We start from the raw sequence: 9839 nt of genomic DNA on the forward strand, positions 1-9839 counted from the left end.
CCCTGGCGCCTTCCTCCACCCCTCTGCTCTCCCTTCCTCTGGTGCCCTGTGACTCGCCTGGCGCTTCTCGCTTTGCCTCTCCTAGTCTTGTACGTGCTAGGTGGGTAACGCGGTGACAAAGCAACACCTCTGCCCCCGCTGGCGAGTAGAGAAACTGCAGATGCTGTCCAATTCTCACCCCTTAGCTCCCTTCCCCTATACTTCCCTAAAGTCAGTTCGCCCTCTGTGAGCCTTTGCGTCCTTATCTTTCCCGGCTCCTGAAGCCACCAAGAACCACCTTTTGACCCAAGAAGCTGCCACTTATTTCGCGCCTTCTTTTTTCAGTCTTGGAGGGGGCGGAGCTAGCTCTTCTGCGCCACCGTTGCCGAGGCGATGCCTTGGTTACTTCCGCTGGTATCAATGCTTCCGGGTTGCGGTTGCGGTGGCGTTTCCGACTGTAGGAGCCTTGGCTTCCCAGTCGTCAGAAGAGCCCGAACAGGTGAGAGGGAGCTCCTGGACTTCTAGGCTGGGGAGCGGGGCTGGGCCGCGCCTCGCGGCACCCGGCCTGGTTGGCCTGGTTCCCGGCCCTGGGAGGGGCTTAACGGTCCTTTGGTCTCTCTCTCCCCTCAGCCGAGTCCTTTCACTGTCTTTCACTCTTCTGGCGTCGGTGGTTTTACTTCTTGGATTGAGCCCTGCTTCCTCGACCCCCCGGGAGGACGCCTCCTTCAGGCGCCTCCCTTCTCCCCGAGAACTCGCTCTGACAGCTGAGGAACTGGCAAGATCCTGCTACCCAGAGGGTGAATGGGTATCTTTCCTGGAATAATCCTAATTTTTCTAAGGGTGAAGTTTGCAGCGGCGGCCGTGATTGTAAGCGGAGTAAGCAAACACCTCCATTGTATTAGTGTGAGGGATGCTGTTGAAAGATGCCCCCCTTCAGTTTCTCCCCCTGCCACTCCTGATGTCACAAAGCTGATGATGGCATCTATTAAAATGCAGTTCACTTGCTTGATTGGGATGACAGCTATTATCAACATAAAATCGTTTCAGTCAAGGTAGCAGAAGGGACATTTATAGTTTTCTGTCAGGCTAGAGATGCTTAGAGTCGTGAACACTTCTCTCATCTTCGTTCCATACCCCATTACTTAATGATGTACTTATCATTTTGTCTCCATTTCAGAAATTTACCCCTAACCTCAATGCCAACAAGAATCCTTACCTGCTTTACTCTCCACCATCCTAAGCCAGTCTTCCTGCCTCAACTGTTTGTCATCCATTGTGTGTGCTGCATCCATAGTAAGATAATTAAATATGGTGGATTTCTTGAAGTCACGTCTCTATAAAAATTATATAACCCCCCGATACACCTTGGTTTCAACCCTTTCGATATAACCTACTCCTTGTAATACTGGTGTTAGCCAACAAGTTAATTCTCCATTCAAGTTGGTTTCTTCATTTACTTCTCAGCACAAACCATATTGATGCTTACCTCTGCACTCTGTTTATTCCCATATTTGAGTCTCTGTTCATCCTGTCACCTCCTCTACGTCCTCCCTTGCTTGCACCTGTTCAGAGTCATCCTGCCCTCTATCAAGTCCCAGTTTAAATTCTCTCACCTCCATAAGCTTTTTCAAATTATTCATGCTCATGCTGATTGTTTCCCTTCTTGTGCTCTCCTTGCTCTCCTACGTTATAATACATAGTGTAGCATTTAATTTTTCTCTAACAATATTCAGTACTTTGCTTTCTTCTGCCATGTTATAAGCTCTTAAAAGGCAAGTACCATGTTTTATACAACTCCATCTCCTTATCTAGGGAAGCTAGGTTGGATGGCAAATATTGTCTTGGTGTTAGAACATATTTCTGTGTTTTTTAAAACATCATGATTATTGCAGGTGTGAACATTTAGTATGCCTTCAGTAAATATTTGTTGGCTCTCTACCTTCTGAATCGGAGACTCTAATACCTCCTTTTTCTTAGAGGAGTAAACAAGGCCCCCATAGTTTCCTTGCTAGGTCTTTGGAGTAGTGTAGTGCTATTTAATTTGTATTGTGGGACATTTTTACTGTTAGATTATCAAAATTTCTTTAGACCTTCAGAATACATGTTTGTATTTTGAAGATTTTTTTCCTTGTTTCTAGTACCCAAGGCTTTCCCTTGAAGATGATTTTTATTGGATTCTTTATACAATAAAATATTTTACAGTGCTATATTTCTATTTTAACTTACATATGATCTCTCTTTTTATCCATATCTGGGATTAGCTCCCTCCCCCCTCAAGTCAATCATTTTAAGAGACATTGGGGTATTTGACACAAGTAATTCTCTGAACCAAAGCAAGAGAAGAGAATTTATAGGTAGAGCCTATCTGGGGATCAGGGCAGTGTTGTGTACAGTGTGTTTAGCATTGGCCAGGTCCACAAAGTTACTTTTCTGGTTTCCCCTGAAATCTTTTATATACAGGTTGAATATGTAGGTAAAGGAGATCACACAGGAAAACCAGCTATTTTGTGGATGTGCACTCAAATCTGTATAAGCTATTATTCTTAGGGTTATAAATAAATATATATATATATATATATTTTTGGGGGGTATGGGGATCAAACTCATGACCCTTTCCTTGCAAGGCAGGTGCAGTGGCACTGAGCTAAATCCCCAGCTCAGGGTTATAAAAACATTGTGAGTTATAGTGTCTATCTGCAGGGATCTTACTTGGTTAAGAGGGAAAATAACCTGGTGCAACTAGATGATAAACCTCATCCAAATCTTTATTTTTTTATGCCTGAGTTTTATAAGTTAAAGTTCAAAAAATATTGCATGGATGTGACATAATATGCATGTGTGTATAGAGCCTTATTAAAAAGACTTAGAGGTAGCAGCTCAATTTAATGATTCAGAAGTGTGATACAGCCCCCTAGAAAGCAACTTCAATTTTCAGCTGTAGTATTTGAACTAAAATATATACAATGAAGAAAATAAACAAGAATATTTAGCCTGATATACATGATAGTTTTCTTTAAATATTTAAAGGAGTCCTCTAGAGAAAAAGAATACATTTATTCTAGTGCCTCCAAAGACTGGGTGAAAATTAAAGAAGACAGACTTTTGGCCTAGTATGAGGAAGGACTGTTAAAAGTGAGACCTGATGAAAAATTATACAAGATTTGTTCATAATACAGTATTCTTTTCTAAAGCTGGAGTAAAAGAGGTTCAAGTGTAAAATGCCAGTAGGGGCAGTGTTAGATTTGGACAGTAGTTTCCAGACTTGGATTTTGGGGGCCAGAAATATAGTCAAATGTATTTTGCCAAGTATGACAGTAAACAAAATCAAATACTAACCACTGTTATTTCATACAAAAAATGTGGGGTTTTTTGTATGTTTGTTTGTTTTGGTATTGGAGATCAAACTTGGGTCCTTGCGCTTGGGAGGGAGACAGCGGAACCACTGAGCTAAATCCCTGGCGCAAGAAATGTGTTTTTTAATGCTCCAGGCGTAAGAATAATATGATCTAAAAATAAGTAGTACTTCAAATGCATTTAGCTGAAAAAGGTTCTGATGCCTACATTTTTTTCATATCACCTTGGAATTATGTAAATTTCATTAAGGAACCTTTGTTCTAACTGGCCTAAGTGACTAATCTTTCTGCTCCCTACTATGGCTCTGCACCCTGCTTTTCATGATTCATTATTGCTCCCTGAACTCTGAGCACATCTTCCTTATTGAAAAGCTAGATAGCAGGTAGTAAAGTCTGATAGATGCTTTCTCTGTAATGAGAGCTGAAAGAAGTAAAAGAAAGTTCTGGGCAAAAGCATAGGAGCTGTCTGCAACATTTAAGATTATTTCAAGAGATATTTACATTTATAAATAGAGAGTGATTTTTTTCCCCATAAATTCAGGGGATGTGCCATGGTCCTGCTTTCCTATCCCTACTCTCCCACCATGGGTGTCATGTTTTACTATTATAATCTTAAAACGTAGGCATAGCTAAGAATATTGATGAGGTAGTATTTAGTATTTAAGACGTATTTTAGGCTGTAGCTGATATTTATATTATCCAATCCTGCTTTGCTTTTAGAATTTCTTTAAACAGCTTGATTTCAAAAGGGGTCTTTTTTCCACATTCTGTATGTAGTGTTTGTTGTTGTTGTTGTTGTTTTGGTACTGGGGATTGAATTCAGCACCTTATTCTTTTGAGGTAGGCAGTGGCACCACTGAACTAAACCCCAGCCCTGTATGTAATATTCTTGAAAGGAAGTTTTCAAAATTATTTTTGTGGCCTGTAACTAAAACAGCCACCTGCCTGTTTGATATTCTCTCTAGAAAATTATTTTTTGCTTAGTTACAGAGAATTTCTCATGTAGTAACAAAACCAAACCTTGTTCCTTCCAAAAAGAAATTGTGACTCAAATATGCTAACCTTAGATTGACAGTGGGGAGGTAGTCAGCAAGTACTGTCGAAATGTAAATTTGAGAAATGTATTGATAATAATTATTGAGCTAAGTGTCACACATTTCTAGGCATATTATGTGTATATTATTTAATTTTACAACTACCATATAATGTAGTTTTTTTTATTCTTATCGTCCAGAAAATGGAGGCATAGGGAGATAGAATAACTTGCCCAAAGTAACAGAACTAGCAAGTGATACAGGAAGATTTGAATTTAGGTAATCTGACTTCAGAGTTTTGCTTCCTGATCACAAACCACTTGAAGTTGCTCCTGAAATTTAGAAGTATTTATACTGTGACACTATGAAAAAGGGATGTTGAAAGGACATCTGAGAGCCCATTCCAAGAGAAGATAGTACTTTCAGGTGGGCCAGGATTTAGCATGTGATGGCTAGAGCATTAGTTTTTTTTTTGTTGTTTGTTTGTTTTGGTTTTTTGAGACAGGGTCTCACTATGTAGTTCAATCTGCTCTGGAACTCACTCTGTAGTCCAGGCTCGTCTCGAACTCACAGCGATCCTCCTGCCTCAGCTTCCCAAGTGCTGGAATTACAGGTGTGCCCAGTTTAGAGCTTTAATTCTTAAATGTACAAATATCAGCATTATTTGGGAACTTGAAAATTCTCAGGACCAGACACACTACCAGTCAGATACTCTAGTAGAGAGGCTAGCAGTTTGTGTTTTAATACACATTCTACATGATTGTGGTCCAATTTGCTAAAATCTGCTAATATTTGAAAATTATTCATCTGGAGGCCAGAATTGAGGACAAATCAAATCCAAGAGGGAAGGGCTGGGAATGACAGAAAAAGGGAAGACAGCTAAAAAGATTGAAGATGGAAAGCTTAATGGGGGTGGCATGGGGACGGGGAAAAGTAAACTGAGAGCAGAAAAAATGATAAAAGAGCTATTTGTTTGTATGTGTTTTTAAAAGGCAAGGAGGAAGGAAAGAAGCTCCACTAGATGGATGAATGTTAAATATCAGAGAGAAGAGGTATCATTCACATTGCTGTCATTTGTCTGGGAGCCAGAATGTATAAGAGATAGTTCGCTCAGCCTGGGCCTAGTCAGCACATAGTTGTATGTAGCTAGAGGCAGCTCTTGGATGAAATCCAACCCTAAAATTTAGTGGAGAGATGAGAGGGCTAAGAACATGAGGGGGTAGTGATGTGAGCTTGTGTTTGCACCTGAATCAAGCGAACTGCATGCCATGAACTGCTTTTATGAGATGCCTCAGCCTATATAATTTGAATTCTGGCTTCCTTCCCCTGGAATTGCCTAGTTGTATTCTATGTTGAGTGTGCTGGATAGAGTGGTCTCTTTGGGTAGGGATGAGTAAAACATTGAAGAAACTAGAGAGAGTGAAAGGCATGAATTGATCTTTGAATCAATCACACACATACCCCTATGGAATGTTAGTAAAGAACAGACAGATTCATGATCACCCAGCACATTAAAACAGGATCTCATTTAGCGTCATTCCATTTGTGGAATTTTTCCTCTGCATCTGTTTTGTTTGTAAAGTTTATTGATCTAAATTATATGCTCATTATATGCTCAAATGCTAACAAATGCTTCTCACTTTTGTGCCTTGTTCTGACTTGCATTTATTTTTAGCACCAGAAAAGTTCTACTGTAAGCCATGAGATGTCTGGTCTGAATTGGAAACCCTTTGTATATGGCGGCCTTGCCTCTATTGTTGCTGAGTTTGGTAAGAATGTGAAAAAATGACAAGTCCACATTTTATGATATAGATGCTGTATAATGCAGTGGGTTTTTTTGGTGAAAACTAGAGAAAAATAATGAGGTTTTCCCCTTTTGTTTAAAAAATTACTATCTCAAAACTTTCAAATAATATTTCTGAGAAAGTACTTTCAGTGGTACAGCAAATGAAGTTAAGAAAACTGTTGGTAAAACATTGTAAGCTTTTTTGCTAGTTTGGTGATTTGTTAATTTGCTAGGCTTAAGTAATGTATGTGAAAATATAGAAAGTTGGATCTGACGGGTTTCTACTGTATTCTTGTACTAATGGGCTTTTTTATTTTTTATTTTTTTGGTACCGGGGATCGAACTTGTGTCCTTGTGCTTGCGAGGCAGGTGCCGGAACCACTGAGCTAAATCCCTGGCCCCTAATGGGCTTTTTAAAATGCAATTGTTTATAACTCTTTAAGTATCTAATCGTCTTTTGTAAACCTCTGTCTTGTTTTAGAAGAAAACTAACAAAATTGAATAAGATTCTTCTGTTTGATTTTAATTTTGAAATATTTTAGAATACAATTTTTTCCTCTTCCAGATTTTCTCTTTCCTGAACTATTCATAAGTGACTGCACTCTACCAAACTTAATTTACTTTATTGGTGTATCCTCTGTTATTCTTATATCTAGGTCACAGGTGACCAGAACTATGTAATCACTTTGTTAATTTAAACTTTGATATATTCCTTGGAATATATTTTGTCAGTATAATGACTACTTCTGTGTATTGACATAAGAAAAAGAGGTTTGGTTAAGGAAATTTTATTCTCCAAGCATTTTTTTGACTATTAAAACTGAATTATCAGGCCAGGGATTTAGTTCAGTGGTTTTGCCACCTGCCTTGCAAGTGCCAAGTCCCAAGTTTGATCCCTGTACCCCCCCCCAAAAAAAAACAAAAACAAAAAACCACAAAAAGCAAAAAATCAAAAAATTGAATTATCTAGGAAATCGGGATTAGTAGAACCAAATAGGCTATTGCCATTATCTTTTATAATATTACAGAGCTGTTTGTTTCTTATACTCAGATTAAAACCCCCTACAAATGTTTTAGTACTATATAAGAACGTGTGGTGCAACAAGCCTATGATTTCCTGTTTGTGAAAATTTGGGGACATTTTAAGGGAGAGGTGGGAAGAGTTGAGGGATGTGAGTAAGAGACTGATGAAATGCCATATTGAATGTTATGGGTGAAATTAAAACATTTATTTTACATTTATAATGTATTAGAATCATCTTAAAGCACTTTATATATCACATTGTCAAGTATGGGATGGGCCAAAGTGTGCTGCCTAGGTACAATATATTGCATTTTACTTTATAACATACAACTCTTGTCCTCTGGTGGTGGTATTCTAGTAGAGATCATGACTCTTTGGAAATACTTAGAAGTCAGTATGTTCCTTTATAGGAACTTTCCCTGTGGACCTTACCAAAACACGACTTCAAGTACAAGGCCAAAGCATTGATGTTCGTTTCAAAGAGATAAAATACAGAGGAATGTTCCATGCCTTGTTCCGAATCTATAAAGAAGAAGGTGTGTTGGCTCTGTACTCAGGGTAAGACTGGATTCTTTCCTTATATCATGAACAGAAATGCTTCTTAAAGAGGGTAGCATGTAATTCAACCATATGGCAGTTTGTGTCTTTCATAATCACCATTTCAATATATAATTCTGTGTTGATGGGCCAGTTTTATTTTGCTTGATTACAAGCTTTAGATTTTGTGTTTATATGGCCATAAACGATAGATATTGAAATGGATGTATCATTGCAGCTAAGGCTTTCTCCTCGTTTATCTTCTGCCAGTTTCCTAGGCCATCTTAAATCTTAAGCTACCAGTTTATTGCTCAGAGGATGGAAATAATTTTTTATCTTTTTTCCTTAAATTTTTTTATTGGTACATTTTAGGTATACAGTACATTTATATTTATCATTGGGAACTTGTACCTTTACATGACATATCTTGGCTCTTATTTTTCCCCATTCCCCTGACCTCCCTTCGACTCCTCCACCCCTCCCTATTTACAAAGACTTTGTTTCCATTTTTTCCTTTTCTCATATTTAATACTTTTTATCATTAATCTGTGTTAGATTTATTTAAAAGATAATTTTCTTGGAGAATAAAATCAAGTCATCATCCTGAAGGAAGTGATTCATGGATCATCTGTTTTATTTTGTTCTTCATTAGCATGGATAATCACAAGAGATTTTTTTTTCTTATAGCAAGCAATAAAGTAGGAAATATGCATATTTAGTCATCATTTTTCACCCATAATCAGTTAAGCTGTTGCTTTCTTTCTATTTATATCTCGTATAGTTCTGCAATTTGCAGGGATCTCAAAGGAGGGATGAGTGAGAATGTTTCCAGTGTATGAGCTGAACTTAAATAGGTTGAGATCTTGGCTGTAGTACCTTCTTGTTGTTAAGAATAAAGATATATCTGCAGCTGTTAGGACTAGAGGTTGATTGTTTAAAAAATCTGTGATAAAAAATCTGAGATGTGGATAATAGCATGTAATTCTTTTTGTATATTGCTGGATTCAAATTGCTAATATTTCCATTATTTTCTTAAAGATTTTAACATCTTAGTTTTTTCCCTTTTTTGTAGTACTTTTTGTGGTGAATGAGCCCAGAGCCTTTGCAAACATCCTTAGTCCTTTTTAATTTTTTTATTTTGAGACAGGTTCCTGCCAGGCTGATCTTGAACTTGTGATCCTCCTGCCTCAGCCTCCCAGAGTGCATGGACTACAGGTGTTTGCCACTATGCCTGGCCTCTTGAAGCTTTACTTTTTTTCTACTATTTTTGTTTGGTTTTGTTATTAGGGTAATATTAGCCAAAATTAGTTGAGCAGCATTACTTTTTATATTCTGGAAGATATTGTGCAAGATTGCCGTTTTTAAAATGTTTAATAGAGGGGCCAGGGATTTGGCTTAGTGGTTCTGCTGCCTTCTTCGCAAGTGTAAGGGCCTGAGTTTGATTCCCAGTAACAAAACCAAAAAACAAATAAAAATAGAACTCTCCAGTAAAGTTTTCTGGGCCTGACGATTTCTTTTTAAGGAACTTTGAAATTATGAATTTGAATTTTTAAATGTCTCACTTTGAGCCACTATAACAAAGTGCCATACTGGGTTGGGTTCTGGCTACTTCATTTTTCAGGGCTGCACACTGCTAACTTCTTATACCCTCACATGGGGAAAGAGTGAGAACTCTGGGGTTCTTTCTGTAAGGACACTAATCTGGCAAACTAATTATATCTCATAGTCCCTGCTTCTCTCACTCTGGGGCTAGGATTTCAATGTGTGATTTTTGTGGACAGAAGTTATAAACATTCAGTCCATTGCAATGGTTATGAGGTTTATTCAGATGATCTATTTTATCTTATGTTTTGCTAGCTTGTGATTTTTCAAGAAATTAGCCCAGCTGGGGGTGTAGCTCAGTGGTAGAGTGCTTGCCTTCATGTGCAAGGCCCTGGGTTCAATCCTCTGTACTACCACACACACACACACACACACACAAAAAGCATTTTGGCTGAGTATGATGTCACACCCCTGCAATCCCAGCACTTAGGAGGCTGAGGCAGGAGGATCACTGTGCATTTGAGGCCAGCCTAGACTACATAGAGAGGTCAGGGCCAGCCTGGGCCACATAGTGACCCTGTCTG

The 9839-nt window shown here is 38.5% G+C and overlaps 1 protein-coding gene across 9 annotated transcripts in view; it reads left to right on the top strand.

The window, feature by feature from the left end:
* Slc25a14 (solute carrier family 25 member 14) overlaps positions 1-9839 on the top strand; it is a 115712-nt gene that overhangs the window by 81443 nt on the left and 24430 nt on the right. For 2 of the 9 annotated variants that reach the window (XM_010607985.2, XM_033760355.1), the window contains exons 1-4: positions 408-478; positions 610-855; positions 6042-6135; positions 7587-7734. In XM_010607985.2, the coding sequence (XP_010606287.1) occupies positions 781-855; positions 6042-6135; positions 7587-7734 (317 nt within the window). In that variant the 5' untranslated portion in view covers positions 408-478; positions 610-780. Of the gene's footprint in view, positions 1-32; positions 101-324; positions 479-609; positions 856-1156; positions 1273-6041; positions 6136-7586; positions 7735-9839 lie in introns of those variants that run through there. The other 7 variants (XM_033760356.1, XM_010607994.2, XM_010607986.2 and 4 more) reach the window with 7 other exon arrangements.

The sequence above is a fragment of the Fukomys damarensis genome, unplaced genomic scaffold (genome assembly GCF_012274545.1).
Source record: "Fukomys damarensis isolate Sample0158 unplaced genomic scaffold, DMR_v1.0_HiC HiC_scaffold_39, whole genome shotgun sequence".
NCBI classification, from domain to species: Eukaryota; Metazoa; Chordata; class Mammalia; order Rodentia; family Bathyergidae; genus Fukomys; species Fukomys damarensis.